This window comes from Cordyceps javanica, chromosome 2 (genome assembly GCF_051103115.1).
Source record: "Cordyceps javanica chromosome 2, complete sequence".
NCBI classification, from domain to species: domain Eukaryota; kingdom Fungi; phylum Ascomycota; class Sordariomycetes; order Hypocreales; family Cordycipitaceae; genus Cordyceps; species Cordyceps javanica.
The window spans coordinates 3,338,752-3,353,687 of NC_139296.1; the positions used below are offsets into that span (position 1 = coordinate 3,338,752).

At 53.3% G+C, this 14,936-nt stretch overlaps 7 protein-coding genes across 7 annotated transcripts; 4 read left to right on the forward strand and 3 right to left on the reverse strand.

The window, feature by feature from the left end:
• Positions 1–277: 277 nt before the first annotated feature.
• Positions 278–1,462, forward strand: V2A60_003492 (MBL fold metallo-hydrolase; the record flags this gene model as incomplete). The annotated part of the gene is made up of 3 exons (XM_083254825.1): positions 278–292; positions 530–1,001; positions 1,056–1,462. The coding sequence occupies 3 exons, from the start codon at positions 278–280 to the stop codon at positions 1,460–1,462; spliced, it is 894 nt and encodes a 297-aa protein (XP_083110951.1).
• A 286-nt stretch (positions 1,463–1,748) lies between these two features.
• Positions 1,749–2,390, reverse strand: V2A60_003493 (sulfurtransferase; the record flags this gene model as incomplete). The annotated part of the gene is made up of 1 exon (XM_083254826.1): positions 1,749–2,390. One exon carries the CDS (start codon positions 2,388–2,390, stop codon positions 1,749–1,751), a length of 642 nt encoding a protein of 213 aa, XP_083110952.1.
• Positions 2,391–3,181: 791 nt separating this feature from the next.
• On the forward strand, positions 3,182–4,555 carry V2A60_003494 (NAD(P)/FAD-dependent oxidoreductase; the record flags this gene model as incomplete). Its single annotated transcript, XM_083254827.1, has 1 exon — positions 3,182–4,555. The coding sequence occupies one exon, from the start codon at positions 3,182–3,184 to the stop codon at positions 4,553–4,555; it is 1,374 nt and encodes a 457-aa protein (XP_083110953.1).
• Positions 4,556–5,655: 1,100 nt separating this feature from the next.
• V2A60_003495 (fungal specific transcription factor domain-containing protein) lies at positions 5,656–7,281 on the forward strand (the record flags this gene model as incomplete). The annotated part of the gene is made up of 1 exon (XM_083254828.1): positions 5,656–7,281. One exon carries the CDS (start codon positions 5,656–5,658, stop codon positions 7,279–7,281), a length of 1,626 nt encoding a protein of 541 aa, XP_083110954.1.
• A 518-nt stretch (positions 7,282–7,799) lies between these two features.
• V2A60_003496 (uncharacterized protein) lies at positions 7,800–8,291 on the forward strand (the record flags this gene model as incomplete). The annotated part of the gene is made up of 1 exon (XM_083254829.1): positions 7,800–8,291. The coding sequence occupies one exon, from the start codon at positions 7,800–7,802 to the stop codon at positions 8,289–8,291; it is 492 nt and encodes a 163-aa protein (XP_083110955.1).
• Positions 8,292–9,531: 1,240 nt separating this feature from the next.
• On the reverse strand, positions 9,532–10,428 carry V2A60_003497 (MBL fold metallo-hydrolase; the record flags this gene model as incomplete). The annotated part of the gene is made up of 1 exon (XM_083254830.1): positions 9,532–10,428. One exon carries the CDS (start codon positions 10,426–10,428, stop codon positions 9,532–9,534), a length of 897 nt encoding a protein of 298 aa, XP_083110956.1.
• Positions 10,429–11,555: 1,127 nt separating this feature from the next.
• On the reverse strand, positions 11,556–13,409 carry V2A60_003498 (methylenetetrahydrofolate reductase (NAD(P)H) MET13; the record flags this gene model as incomplete). The annotated part of the gene is made up of 1 exon (XM_083254831.1): positions 11,556–13,409. One exon carries the CDS (start codon positions 13,407–13,409, stop codon positions 11,556–11,558), a length of 1,854 nt encoding a protein of 617 aa, XP_083110957.1.
• Between the last annotated feature and the right edge of the window lie 1,527 nt (positions 13,410–14,936).

Below are 14,936 nucleotides of genomic sequence, written 5' to 3' on the forward strand. Positions count from 1 at the left end.
AATATGGACCATCATGGCCCTTGCAAGCTGTTGGCAGTTGTGCAAATACAAAGACAGCTAGCTAGTCATGGTTATAATTACGCATATTTATCAATAGACTTAAAAAAGGTGTCGAATTGGCCTGCTTTGGGCCCGTTTCCACCTTGACATACTTTTGGCCTGGGTTAAACTTCCAATTCTGTTTCTGACAGCCATTTTAAATACAGAGTCTCAGATGCCTGCTTTTTTCAGAGGTCTCGTCATCGCCAGTCATTGAATTTGTCGTCGTTCACCAATCATGTTTCAACGAGCAGTAAGGGCTTCACAAATCTTCGCGCCACGATTGCCTTCCATCTCCGCCGCAAACCGTCGCAATCTCCATGAAATAGCCTCAAGGCATTGCAATACACGGCTAGGTGCCTTGACGAGCTGTTCTTCAATCCAATTAAAAATCAAGGGGACTGCTTCTCAAACACCGAGGCACGCATATTCGACACACACTACATTGCCTCAGCAATCGGCCCCAGTTGACGTTGTGAAAGAATTACAGCCAGTCATACATCACATATTCGAAAAGGTCACCGGAACCTGGCAGTACATTGTTGCTGATGCCACGACTGCTGTGGCAGCCATCATTGACCCTGTCCTGGATCTCGACCCATCAACGCGAAAGTTGGGGACCGAATCGGCGGATGAGCTTCTTTCTATAGTCCAAAAGAACGGCTACAAAGTCGAACACATTTTAGAAACGCATATTCACGCCGACCACGTTACGGCCGCGGCCTATTTGCAGCACATGCTACGTGATGAAAACAACCGTGGACCGAGTATCGGTATCGGAAGGCGAATAGAGTCCGTCCAGAAACTGTTTCAAAAGCTGTACGGCATTCCTGAAGATGAAATTCAGGAAACGCATCAACGCCATTTCGACGATGACGAGATCTTTTACATTGGTAATCTCCAGGTGCAGGCCATACATCTGCCCGGGCACACCCCAGACCACATGGGATACAAGATTGGAGGTCAGAGGTTCAAAGACTCGGAAACGGTGACATGACTAACTTTCGGTCGCACAGACAACATTTTCTGCGGTGATTCACTGTTTGCGGCGGACCTTGGAAGTTCCCGTTGTGACTTCCCCGGAGGCAGCGCCAAGGATCTTTACGAATCAGGTCAGAAGCTGCTCGGGTTCCCAGACCACGTTCGAATATGGTCCGGGCACGATTATCCTTCCCCCGAGCGCAATGAGCCGGTGCCTTACCAGAGTGTGGGTGAGCACAAGAAGAGCAACAAACACCTGATGGGTGGAATCACACAGGCGGATTTCATCGCCATGAGGGAGAGTCGCGACGCCACTCTGGCGGAGCCCAAGCTTCTTCACCAATCGCTACAATTGAATGTGCGGGGCGGAAGGCTGCCGAAGCCATCTTCCGGGCATAGCATGATCCAGATGCCCATGACTGCAGCCAACGGTGGATGGTAGATTGGAACGGGAAGGTTGTACTTTAGCCATAGTAATTGATACCAATACGCTCGGAGCCTCGAATGAAATCCGGCATGCAACAGCAGAGCACAAGACACACGCCGCTTAAACTTAAATATACCTGATTACATAGAACTCTGCATGTTATGTATCTATTCTGGGAAGCTCCTATCTTATGTATCAAGTCCTATTTCATGTATAAGAGGGTGAGGAGTCCTACAACCTAGCTCTCTTATTTCTATTTTATGTAACTACAGTTACTGGTATTGACATTCCCTACTAGTGTCTAAATTGATTGGTCGTGGCAGACAATCAAACTTTGTTCTCTTGCTTTTTCTTTCCATTCTGACCAGCTCCCGTCATAGAGCCTCGTCTTGACGCTGTACCCGCCGACCTGGAGCGCCAGCCATAGGACCGACGCCGTCACGCCTGTATTGCACGATAGGATTGCTGGCTTATTCTCGTCAACGCCGGAGTCTACCAGAGCGGCTCTCATTTCTGGCGCAGAGAGCAGCTTCTTGGAGGCATCCATCAGGCGAGTCACCGGGATATTGAGCGCTCCGGGTATGTGGCCGGCCCCGTCAGCTCTGCCCCCAAAGCAATCTTCGGATCTGGAGTCAAGAATCTGGTATTCACCACCTCCGCTCAGTACTAAATCGCGAAGCTCGTCAAAGGCAATTGTTCTTGCGGCGTCGGTGATCCGGTAAATGGGAGTGGCGCCGCCGTCGGGCTTTGCCAGGGGCTGAAGTGGTGCGGAGCTGCATGGGTAGCCATCCTGAATGTACTGCCGAAAGCTGTTGAGTACCCGTACGTTTCTGAGCCCAAAGTGCGCCAATGTCCAAGCCACTCGCGGGGCACAGTATATTCCTGCATCGACTGTGTCATATAAAATGAGTACGTCGTCAGCGCCGACGCCAAGCCGTTGCATGGCCGCTGAGAACAATTCGCAGGTCGGAAGCATTACTGGATAGCTAGAATTCATGTCTCTAATCTCATCTAGATTGAAAAAGCTTCAAACGTCGCGGCAAGTGTCAAGTTAGTAGCGGCTCCCCGGCATCGTGGCTAGACTTGATGCCACTTACACGGAATTGGGAAGGTGGCAGCGCTCAAAGGAGGCCAAAGCTGCGCTTCGCCCAGCTGCGATGCAGACAACTTTACTGTGAGTCTCAGGTGACATGTTCAAGATGTTGTGTACTTCTGCAGGAGTTATCAGGATTGACTCGACTGCATCTAATGAAACGGTTGCCATTTTGAGTGTGGCGCATAAGTAACGATGGGAGTTAGCTAGCTACCTGGGGAGACGTGCAATATGCGGCCTCTACACTACGAAGCCACCCGTCTTCCTAAATATAGTAAGAGCGGCCAAGTATCTTACATTCGTCGTGCCTGTAAAAATTAATCATGCCATTATCGGAACTTCGCTACAGAGTCCGAGGCGCAACAGTTCAATCGCCGATTGCCCTCTGGTAGGGGGCCAGGGGACCGCATAGCCTTGGCCAACTACGGCCTGCGCCGGCCAGCCCGAATGGCTCCGGGAACCTGGAAACAGGCAAATTTCCGAAGGTGATTCGATCATTCCTGATACGTCCTTCTTGAATACTTTATTAGCCCTTTTGAAGCATGTATACATCTTTGCAAGCCAAAAAAACATATTGAGCCGCAACGTCCCTCCGGTTTCCAGCGACGACTCTACTTTTCGAGTGACGGCATCCCCCCAACATGCAGGTCACAGGCATCAATGGCCGCGCCGTACGAGCGTCCCGCGGCTTTCTCTCCAGCCGCCAAAGCAACAAGGTAGCAAGGCAATGCTTTGCTACGAGTTCAAATGTGATTGCTGCGAGTGCAAGGAGCCACAGAGTCGTTGTGGTGGGAGGCGGTTCGGCCGGCTCCAATGTGAGCCATCAATTGCTTCGCTCGGGCAAGTATAAAAAGGGCGAGATTGCGGTCATTGACCCGGCCGAGTGGCATCACTATCAACCGGGATGGACGCTCGTCGGCGGCGGCCTGGCGAACAAGAATGACTTTAAGCTGCGGCTGGCGGATATCCACGATGCAAAACTCACCGTCTACCGAAACCGGGTCGCCGCCTTTCAGCCAGAGGAGAACCATGTAACGCTTCAGAATGGGGACAGGCTGGAGTATGACCAGCTCGTTGTCTGCCCGGGCATCAGCACCAACTACGACCAAATTCGGGGCTTGCCGGAAGCCCTCGCTGATCCCAGCTCGAATGTGTCCTCCATATACAGCTATGACTACTGCGACAAAGTGTTTCCCAACATCAAGCAGTTTCGGGGCGGAAAGGCCATTTTCACGCAGCCCGTGGGCATACTGAAATGCGCCGGCGCTCCGCAGAAAGCCATGTGGCTCGCGCTGGACTACTGGAAAAGGGCCGGCCTTTACACGGGCGGCGGCGACGGCTCCTCTCCGATCACCATCTCCTTTGCGACGGGCCTCCCCGTCATGTTCGGCGTGCCAAAGTACAGCGCGAAACTGAAGGAGCTTGCCGAGGAGCGCGGCGTCGAGGGCCTCTTCCAGCACGACCTGGTCGAGGTCAGCGGGGACCGGCGAGCCGCCACGTTTGCCCTGGCCGACGGGTCTCGCACGACGAGACAGTTTGACTTTCTGCACGCGGCGCCCAAGATGGGCCCTCACACGTTTGTCGCCGACAGTCCCCTCGCCGACGCCGCGGGCCTCGTCTCGGTCGACCCCGCGACGCTGCGGCACACGGTCTACGGCAACGTGTGGGCGCTCGGGGACGCGTCGAGCCTGCCGACCTCGAAGACGGCGGCGGCGATCACGGCGCAGGCGCCCGTGCTGGTTGCGAACCTGCTGGACGCGGTGGAGGGCAGGGCGCCGCGGGCGGCCTATGACGGGTATACCTCGTGTCCGCTCATCACCGAGTACGGCAAGGTGCTGCTCACCGAGTTCAAGTACGGGCCGGAACCGAAAGAGACGTTCAAGAAGCTGCTGGGTGTGGACCAGATCAAGCCGAGGAGGGCCTTTTATCATTTGAAGAAGGATTTCTTCCCCTGGGTGTATCGAAAGTTCATGGTCAAGGGTGCGTGGGCAGGTCCAAAGGGCTTCATTCGATAGCGGCATGGTCTGTAAATATTTGAGGCCGTGTGTAAACTAGTTTCTTTTCGATGTCTATGGCGAGTCGATTTCCATGGCGAGTAGCCATTTATTAAGACTCTCGTAAATCTATAACTGACCCTTGGCGTCCAGTATGGTTCTAGAAGAAGAGACGGTGTAATGATGATGGAGCAATCAGCATTTCCTTTTCTTGAACCGAGTGAATCGCACCAAAAAAAATGCCGTGTCTGCTGCTAAACTGCTTGTTTATGGATAAAAGTGTCGCATGATTTTGTGATCAGGTGCCTATGAAAATATGCGTCGTGACTCGCCCATGAAGAAAAAAAATGTCAAGTCGTATAAGGCGCACCTGAAGTTGTGGAGTGTACGGAGTACTACGGAGTATAGGCTGCGCACCAATACATTGATCATGTACGAAGCACCACCAAAACAACACCAGGTAACTGACTGTCTTGTCGTTGTGCTCGAATGGCATTTCAACAGAGAGTATGGGTAGTTGAAGTACACCTACATGTAAAATCAGATGGCAAGGCCTCATTGAAATGTCATGGAACTCGCCGACACTGGTGGGCCGGAAAAGCCGTTGCAGGATGTGGAGCAACCCTCGTACAGGACGAGTACAGGGCTGCTTGTCGACTATATTCTGTCCACTCAGTCCAAGAAATATAACGCGCCATATTATTCGTTCTAGAACTATGATTAGCAATAGGCGTATGTTGCTGACAGTATATACGAATCAAGGTGCTTGCATGCTAGCCCTCGCCAAGGACAGCTTCACCTGTTAGCTTCTCAGCGTGCCTGTCGTCAGTCGCGCAATGGCAGGCTCTGTAGCCTGTACCGAATGTCGGAGATCACACCTCAAATGCGATCTCCAAAGACCAATCTGCGCCCGGTGCAACACGAACCGACTGTCGTGTACATATATCCCCTCTCGGCGCGGGGGGAGGAGGGTACCTCGCGACCAGGGCCTTGCGACGGACCAGCCTCGTACCGCCACAACGCCGGCCTCGCCAGCTTGGGCAGCGTCGACGGCAGCTCCAGCCATCGGCCAGTCTGAAGGTCAAGATGGCGCAAGCAGCAGGCGGTCCCCGGCTGCGAGCATGAGCAATTTCGGAAGCGGCTACGCCCCCGGGAGCTTGACAAGCCACAGACCATCATCTACCGAGAGCCCGCCACAACCCTACGTCCCGGAAGCCCGCCTCGTGCATTTATACTATGCCAACTTTCACCAGGCACATCCGATCCTTGTTCCGGCAGCCTTTTACAATCGCCAGGAGAACCCCGACTACCTGCATCAAGTTGTCCGATTCATCGGGAGCCACTACTCAAAAGTCCTCTCCGGAGATGACTTCCTGGAGCAGACCACGTTGCTCCTGAGCAGGGATGAGAGATCGCCGACCATGGTGCAGGCACTGCTTCTCTTCTCCATCATGATGTCTGCGCGGAACAACAGGAACGAAGCCGTCCTGGCAATGTCGCGCGCCGTCAGTCTCGCGCTGGATCTCGGCATGTACCGAGCCGACTTCGCCCTGCGCTTCTCCGACGGCTACGAGATGCAAAAGGAGAGTCTGCGCCGGACTTGGTGGGAACTCTTCATGTGGGAAATCTACCTGGCCCTGCCCGACTGCAAGCTCACTCTGCGATGTAGCGACGTTGTGAGCGAAGCGTATCTGCCTTGTGAGGAGGCCGCATACACATCCTCTGCTTTGCAGCCGATGCCGACGCCGCAAACGTTTTCTGCATTCCGCGCGCGATTGTTTACTCTAGAAGGCGATTCTGACGATAATAGCGATACGAAACAGCAGAAAAAGAACCATTGCCCATTCTCCTCGTACAGCTACCGTATTGAGGCGTTTCACATCCTGGCTAGAGTCATGGTGCTCAACACGGTCCACGAGACACACCCCGACCACTTGCAGAGCATTGTCAATATGATTGTCAGCTGGAGCCATCTTCTGCCCGTCGAAAAAGTTGATGTTGTGGACAAGTACGGCAACATTGATGAGATGCTGTTTCAGGCACAATTCATTATCCACTACGCCTCTGCGCTCCTTCACCTTCCTCGAAGCAACCTGAGACCCAAGTTTCCCGGGTTTCCCAGCACAATCTGCCCTCAAACGCCAATTCGGCTATCCCCATCCCTAACGAGACACATCCACGACGTCAAGGCCATTGAGGCGTCGAAAGAGCTGTCAAACCTGCTCTCCGTGCACTCCAAGCCTCACGGATACAGCCCATCCATGATTCCGGGGGCAGTGCTGAGCGGCCTGGTCCAGCTGGCCGCGGCCGACTTTCACGCCTCGGAGTGCTTTGAACACCACCAGAACAGGGCGATTCTGGTACTTGCTACCCTGAGCATTCTCAAGATGCAGTGGATGACAGCAAGAGAGGCATATTGCCATGTCAAAGCGACTGCTGCGGCGAACCTGAGCCCGGCGGCCACATGGGCCACTGCTTCTTCTTCTGTGAGCGAGCCTGCCACATTGACACAGTCGGCGCAGGCTCAGCGACCACCACCAGAGGCGTACACCAACCTAGAGACGCGTCTGTACGATGATTCAAATGCTGACGCGGAGTTCCCCCCCGCGAACGCCATGGAGACAGTCATGAGCGCTTCCAACATGGATCCGATGGACAGGATTTTCATGGCCGGACTCTTGTCACCTCATATAGATCAAACATGTGGCGAGCCATTGGCACTGAATCAGTTTGCAAACTTTGATTAGTGTTATACGAACAGCGCTCGTGAGCCAAGCCCTCGGGCCCAAGACTTGTGAAATATGGAGGCGCTTGATTCAATTCCTCACTGTTGTGTTTATACGATAGAAATTCGCACAGTGTATTGTATTTTTAAACAGCATAAATGTCTCCTCAATTAAACTTGATTAGAGTACTCGCGCGTCCAATGGTAGCATCTAGGGTGAAGCTGTCACTGCAGTCCCAAGTCGGGGTGCTAACAAACTCCGGCTTGGGATTTTGGCTACTTGTCTGAATTATCGTTGTTATTTCAGGTGCTCACAGGGCAAGCTCGGGTAGCTAGATCGAGGTCCGACCTATTGTTGAAGGCCCGAGTGCTCGGTGTTTGAACCAGGTGGGACTGGCCAATTCTACTTCGCCTTATTATTTTAACATAAACCCTCGTCGGACTATGCCGTCTACCACAAACTCTTGTACACTTACCTACTGATTCCTTATCATCCCTGTCTGAACCAACGTTTTTTTTCTCTTCACGAATCCTTATATCATGAAGCCCTGGTCACGGCTCGTCAGCCCCGTGTACAAAAACACCGGCTCGGTAGCGCGCGACCATCTCGCGTCGGAACGCACGTTTCTGGCCTGGGCCAGGACCGGCCTCGGCTTCCTGGCACTCGGACTGGGCGTCGAGCGATTCTCGCGCTTCGAAGCCGTCACCCTCCAGGGCAACGGGCCGCGGACGGCGGCCCACGGGGAGGAGACTGCTGCTGCTGCTGCTGCTGTTGCTGCCGCCGCCGCCAGGGAGGAGACGGGCTCGAGGCTTCTCGTCGGGAGCCTCCTAGCGCTGGGCACCGGCTGCATGGCATACTCCACGAGGCGGTACTTTTCGGTCCTGCGGTCCCTGGAGAGAGGCGAGTTCCGCCCTGCGTACCAGGGCGTCGCGGCAATGGGTGCGTTGCTGGGTGCTCTGGGAGGGGGCGTGTCTACGAGGATAGCGAGCAATTGGTTCGAAAGCAAGGATACCACCATCAAAAGTGACTGAGCTTTGATGCTTTGATTTTGGATATTTGGATGAATGTGCCATGCTCCCCAGCATCGCCTGTCAGCTGTACATGTAGATGAGAAACGACGTGGGGCGATATTGTGCTCGATTGTTTTGCCGGCGTCGTCTCTCTCTTCGCGTTTGTTATTGAGCACGTATTTATCTGTCTTTTTAGCTCTCTGCTTAGACTCTGGTACAAAGCTTTTTTTTGATCCGTTTGCTCACCGGGTGCTGACACTCACTCTCCGGCGAGTCCCGCAAAGCAGTTTGTACACGTAGACCCTCCTTATACCAAGTTCCGGCGAAGACGATTTATACGTACGATAGGCTCAACAAAGGTGTACTTCACTTTCGTGGTTAGTTACAAACACCGGGGTTCAACGTACCTGCGCTGAAAGCAGTCCAACCTAGCCTACACAATAGCTTGAGTACTGTATTATGAGAGAGTCAATATCGGGAACAGCGTTGGTACCGCAACAGCCAACTCTATAGGCCACTTAACCTTCACCACCCAGCTCATTTGCTTGCGAGGCCACTTGCTGTATTCATGATTGCAACACTTGTCTGAGTTTTCTCGGCATCTGAGTTCGAGTGGGTCGTCCCGAATTCGTTCAATTATAATACTCAATGAAACGTCTCTGGAATTGATATACAAGGCCTGGCATGGTGACAAGCCTACCTCAGCAACAGCTTTCCTCGGAGCTCCGCTAGTGCCCCTGCTGGGCGAGGTGCAGTCGGCGAATGGGGCGACAAGAGCCCGTACAGCTCCGACTCGGGTGCGGTAGGCATCGATTCGGAAGCCGAGCAATATTCTATCTATGTCGCTCAAAGAGTGAACAGGATTGGCATTTTGGACCTTGGTATTTGATGCAGGGAGTATCTGAGGGGGAACGATTCTATGATGGAGGACCTCGGTCAATTTCATACAACAAATCAGCATACTTCTATATGCTATGATAGCTTGCGGTTTATGCTCTGATTTTTTACAGGGAATTGCCTTTTGTGATCGTGGTATTTTGGTGAGCAAGCAAGTCTGGGTGCGGCGCTTCGATAGCTACACAGGAATCGACCTAGAGGCAATACAGTGACCGTATTCAGCTAGGTATGCAGAAAAGCCAAATTAATATTCATCATATTATATTTGACAATGAGTTGACTATTCAAGCCGTCTCCTTCATATCCATTCTAATTATACATGCAAGCCGCATATCCAGCGACCAGAGACGCTCGCCCGAGCCTGTCAAATCCGCAAAGGCGTCCGAATGGGCAGCGACAAGAAGATGATCCCGCTACCAGGTGCGGTCTCTGCAAGCTTGCCGCCCCGGATATTCGCCTGCAGCGCCGGGTGCAGCAGCCTCGGCTCCTTTAGGCCCGCGTCGCGCTCCTCGCGCCAGCGGACGTACTCGTCCGCGCTGGTGCCCGCCCTGACGTGCTTGTTCCTCTCGCGCTGCTCCCGGACCGTGACAAAGGGCATCGGGCCGCGCCCCGAGTCCGCGGGCGGGTAGTCGTGGCCGGTGTACAGGCGGTAGTGCGGCGGCAGCGCGAGCAGCGCGCGCACCGAATGGTACAGCGTGGCGGCGTCGCCGTCGGGGAAGTCGCACCGTGCGGTGCCGACGTCTGGGTTGAAGATGGAGTCGCCCGTGAAGACGTTGGGGCCGATCCGGTAGCCGCTGTGGTCCGGCGTGTGGCCGGGCAGGTGCAGCGCGACGGCCGTCATGTGGCCGACGGCAAAGGGCTCGTCGTCGGCAAAGAGCTTCTCGAAGGCGCCGTCCAGGTCTGCTTGCGCCACGCCATACCGCGCCGCAAACGTCTGCTGCACCTGTCGGATGCGGTGGCCGGTGGCCGTGGGCGGCTTCGCGCCCTGCACCTGTTGCAGCTGCTGTTGGAGGTATGCGGCAGCGGTGACATGGTCGGCGTGCGCGTGCGTCTCAAGCAGGAAATCGACGGTATAGCCGTGCTCGCGGATGACTTGCAGGAGCTCGTCGGCGGATTGAGTGGACAGTGTCAAGCTTACCGGATCAAAGTCAAGAACGGGGTCAATGACGACGGCCTGTTTCGTCTCCGGGCAGGCCACAATATACTGCCATGTGGCAGTCACCTTTTCGAAGATGGCATGGATGATGGGGTCTGGGGACATTTTAAGTAGCTAGAAGAGCAGAGATGATGCAGATAATAGAGCCTTTGAGAATGTGGACGCGTGCCGTCCGAATGAAATATATAGGCCAGAGCGTTGAAAATGCCGGCCACGTGCAATACGAAAGTTCATTACCAGACGGGTCATGATGAGTAGCTGAGAGGATATCATTGGCCATCTTCTCGCATCTGGATATGGTACGGCCAAGTGTCGACGTGTCCGGCGTCCAATGCTCGAAGTATGCCTCTCCCGCCACCTCGCCGACGCTGCCCACTTATTCAACGGGTGCCGAATGACCATCTCGCCGACATTCCCCACCATCATCGGCGGAGAGGCTGAGTAGGATCTGTGAAAAAGGACCAGAGCTATGCGCAGAAAAGGTTGCATGAATTCTGAGGGATGTGGGAGGTTCTGTGCCGGAGTCTAAGCTTGAAAAGCTTTTATAGATAGCATGGAAAGTGCGTACGAGGCGGTCATCACCCACTGGTGCGTGTCTCGGTGTTTTCACCCATCTACGAGAGACCATGTCATCTGTATACCTGACCCTGTGAAGCCACATTGTGGATGGTATGTTTTTTAAAAAGGAATAATGTATTTTCGCTTGTCCTGCTCTCGTGTCCATTGGGGAGCTGTGCTGCTCACTAACTCCTCGCAGGACGCAACCATATGAACCAACTCCAATCATGTATAAGCGGCGACGGCGACGGGCATGGGGGTATCGTTGAGATATGTATCCGTTATGCATGCCCAAAGCAAAAAAGAACAAAAAGAATAAAAGAATGCTGGAGATAGCAGGACGGTAGGCATTTCTATGCCATACCACTGCCGAAACCAAAAATAAAAGGAAATGTGCATGATCAATGTTGGTTGATCATGGGTCTACCCGCCGCCGTGCGCCTGACTTTTCGTCATAAAATGCATGCATGCATGTATCCAGTGTAACTTTTTGTTGAAAAAGACACCGACTCCTATTTTTATAATAAGAAGAGGGGGAGTCACCAGGCCTGTATATAGAGACAACAGACAAGGTAGGGGGCCCAAAACAAAGAAAACAAAACAAAAATAGTTCTGCGGAAAACCGCCGCAGCGTCTCAAAAGTCTGCTCGGCTGTATTTCCAGCATTTCTCAGGCTATGCGGCAGCCTCAGCCTGCGCAACAGCTGGCTTGTCGGCCTCGACAGCAACAGGAGCTTCGGCCTCGACATCAACAGGAATATCGAGACCGTCAACCTCTAGATCTTTGAAGAGCTCAAAGATGGTGGTATTATCATGGAAGTCGTTATTCACAATGTTGAGAAGGAACCAGTTGTCCATGACATTCTCAACGAGAGCACGACTGGCTGACTTAGCCTCGAAGCAGTGAGCCCAATCGACTCCCAGGCGGAAGGCCTCGTCACGCCAGGCTAGGAAACTGACACTCTCCACGATGGTGGGCTGCACAATCTCTTTGCCCGGGAAGACGCCCCAGGTCACAGCGTTCGGGCCATCGGAGGGGGCATTGGTCTTCAAGTTACCATCCTTGGTCACAGCGTAGTAAGTGAGGGATGGGTTAGCGTTGACGAGATGAATGACTTGGTCGACGATTTCAGGGGAGACTAGCAGCTCAACATAGCCTTTCTGGTAGACGTAACCATTGGCTGGGCCCCAGCCATGGACGGGGTGAGATGACTTGACACCATCGACGGCAGGCTGAGAGTTGATAGTTAAGAACCCACGCTGGTTGAGTTCAATCAGGGAAGGCTTGATAGAGTCGGCCTCGCTGGTGAGAGGAGCCTCACTCCATGGCAGAGAGTCAATATCCTGGTTCAGGTAGCGGACAAAAGTGTTGGCAATGTCACGAAGTGACTTGGGTTCACCCCACTTCAGGCGGTTGGCCTCGTTTGTACCGGTAAGGCCAATGCCGTAGGCGTCGAGCTCACCAAAAGCAGGAGAGCGGGAGTCACCCCAGCGGCCGTTGGGAAACTCATCCCAATCCTGGGTACGGAGGACGTAGGACTTGTTACGGTTGCGCCAGAAGATGGGACGAACGTCCTCGTCACGGCGACCAAAGCCCTTAGAAGGCTTCCAAGGAAGGGCCTGCTGCAAAGGTCGCTCGGCCGAGGGGGTCCAGCTGAGCTCCTCAAGGACCATGCGGGTAGCCTGGGCGAGATTCATGGTGTAAAAGTGCATGTGGTGAATGCCAGCAGCCATGAGCTTGTGGCACATCTCGACGACTAGCTTCTTGCCAATCTCACGGACGGCAACATCGTCGTTCTTGACAGGCTCCAGCACGTCTAGCCACTTCTGAGGGATGTTGCAGCCGGTGTGCTTGCAGCGACGGAGGAAGCTAGCGTAGGTAGCAATAGGCATGATTCCGGGAAGGATAGGGACGGTGATGCCAGCGGCACGGACCTTGCCAACCCAGCGAATAAAATTTTCGACATCGTAGAACATCTGAGTAACAATAAAGGTGCCACCGAGGTCGACTTTGTACTTGAGGTGTTCAATCAATTCATCTTCATTGTCGTTGTCGTCACAGCCCTCGGGGTAGCCAGCAACGCCGATATCAAAGTGGTCGCCATAGTTTGCCCGAATATGCCTGACGAGATCACAGGCATACTGGAAACCATCTTCGGTAGCTGTCCATTTCTCTTGAGCACGAGGGGGGTCGCCGCGGAGCGCGAGAATGTTGGTGCAGCCAGCTTTGTATGCCTTGTGGAGGGCGTCGTTGACCTTTTCCATACCCATGTCGGTGCAGGTCAAGTGCATGCAGGTCTCGAGACCATAGACGGCCTGTGCTTGCAAGACCATCTCACAGGTGAGTTCAGCCACCCGGCCACCAGCACCCCAGGTAATGTCTATGAACTGAGGACCAAAGTTGTACATACGGTCCATGCGGTCGTAGAGGTTCTGGACACCCTGGGCGGTCTTGGGCGGAAAGTATTCGAAGGAAAACGAAGGTTTGCCGGACCTTTTGGTCTCGGCAAGAAGATCCTTGACGTGCATGGCGGCTAAAGCTGTATGTAGGAGTGACAATGGAGGTTGAGGTTAAGTTTATGTCGGGCAAAGGGCGGTGGATGGGTCGCCTGGAGTATTTATACTGGCCGAAGAACTCGCGTCGTCATGAGGGGATTGAATTGTCGACTGCAACAGTGCCGCCTAAAACGTCAAGCGAACGAGACTTGTGTCAATAAGATTGGCTGCCAAAGAGGGCGGTAGGGCGTGCCATGAAGGAACTTTACGGACGCACAAGAGGTAGGCAGAAGGTGGGGGTAAGGCTAATTGACTCACTGGTATACTGGTGACGAGGAGCAGCGGCGAAACAGGAACCCAGTGAAGGGGCCTAGGTAGAGGATTGATTCGGATCTGCTGCCGACCGTTTTGAGATTCGAGCCGGGCAAGCAAAAATGAAGCAAGAGGAAGGTTTTGAGAAGATGGAAAAGAGTCGAAAAAGAAGGACGGCGGGCAGTCGGAGCAAGATATGGGGACGTTGTTACTCTAGGCGGGTCAAGGCTCGCTGGCGGCGCCCTGGGTCTGCCCCTCCATCCATTTCATCCCGCGTCCATTTACGGAGTACTGGTTAGGAAAACTATTTGCTGGCTACTGTTTATTTTTGCAATTTTCGCTATTTTTTTTTTCTACTATTTTTGTTTCATTCTTGTTTTACCCCCACCCCCGAGAAGAAAAGGCAACGAATAATTGAAGAGAAAAAAACCTGCGGGTGATGGCACCAAAATAGCCCGATACTTATGGCCGAAGTGGCCATCATTTCTGGGCTTTGAAAGATGGGCGTCCAAAAGTACCTACACAGACATGTTCCTATTTCCCAGCCAGTCATTTTCTCGCAGAGGCAGCCTCAGTAAGTACCTAGTACTTACCCAGGATGCCAAGTAACTGGATCACGATATCTGCTGCGTACATGCCTAGGTAAGTACTCTACTTACTTACTTAGGCACGCCAAAAAAAAGTCTGCAGAGAAACGGGCCTGCTTGAGAGTCTTTTTTTCTTCTTCTTTTTCTCGGACCATTTTTCTTGGATTTGGCACTTTCTTTCTTTCCTTTCTTTCCTCTGTCCCCCCTCCATCGTCTTCCCCATATCCCTCCAGAAACCCCGCCAGCCCGCTACTTAGAAGTTTGTTGGGCAGGTCTCGAGTACTTACTAATTACGGGCACTCCTACCCCATGCGCCCATGTACCTAAGTAGCTTACTGGATAAGCAGGCATGTACTGGGTAGGTAAGTTCTTCCCAAGTACCTAATCTAATACGTAGGTACTTACCCGTCACAAGCCATTCCAGCGATCATCCAACCGCCATGCGGCTACCAACCTCTTCTCCCCTTAGCACAAGCTATTATATATTCTCAGTACTACCTACAGCTCAATCCGCCCCAATGCTCGCAGGCTGTAGCCAATCTTTTCATATGCCACGCACAAGATCCGTCACTACTTATCCATCCGCATCCACTCCAGCAACAACCCTGCGTTACGCCGATGGCCCGACGAATGGGAGTTCCTCCCAGCAATTGCGCAATCG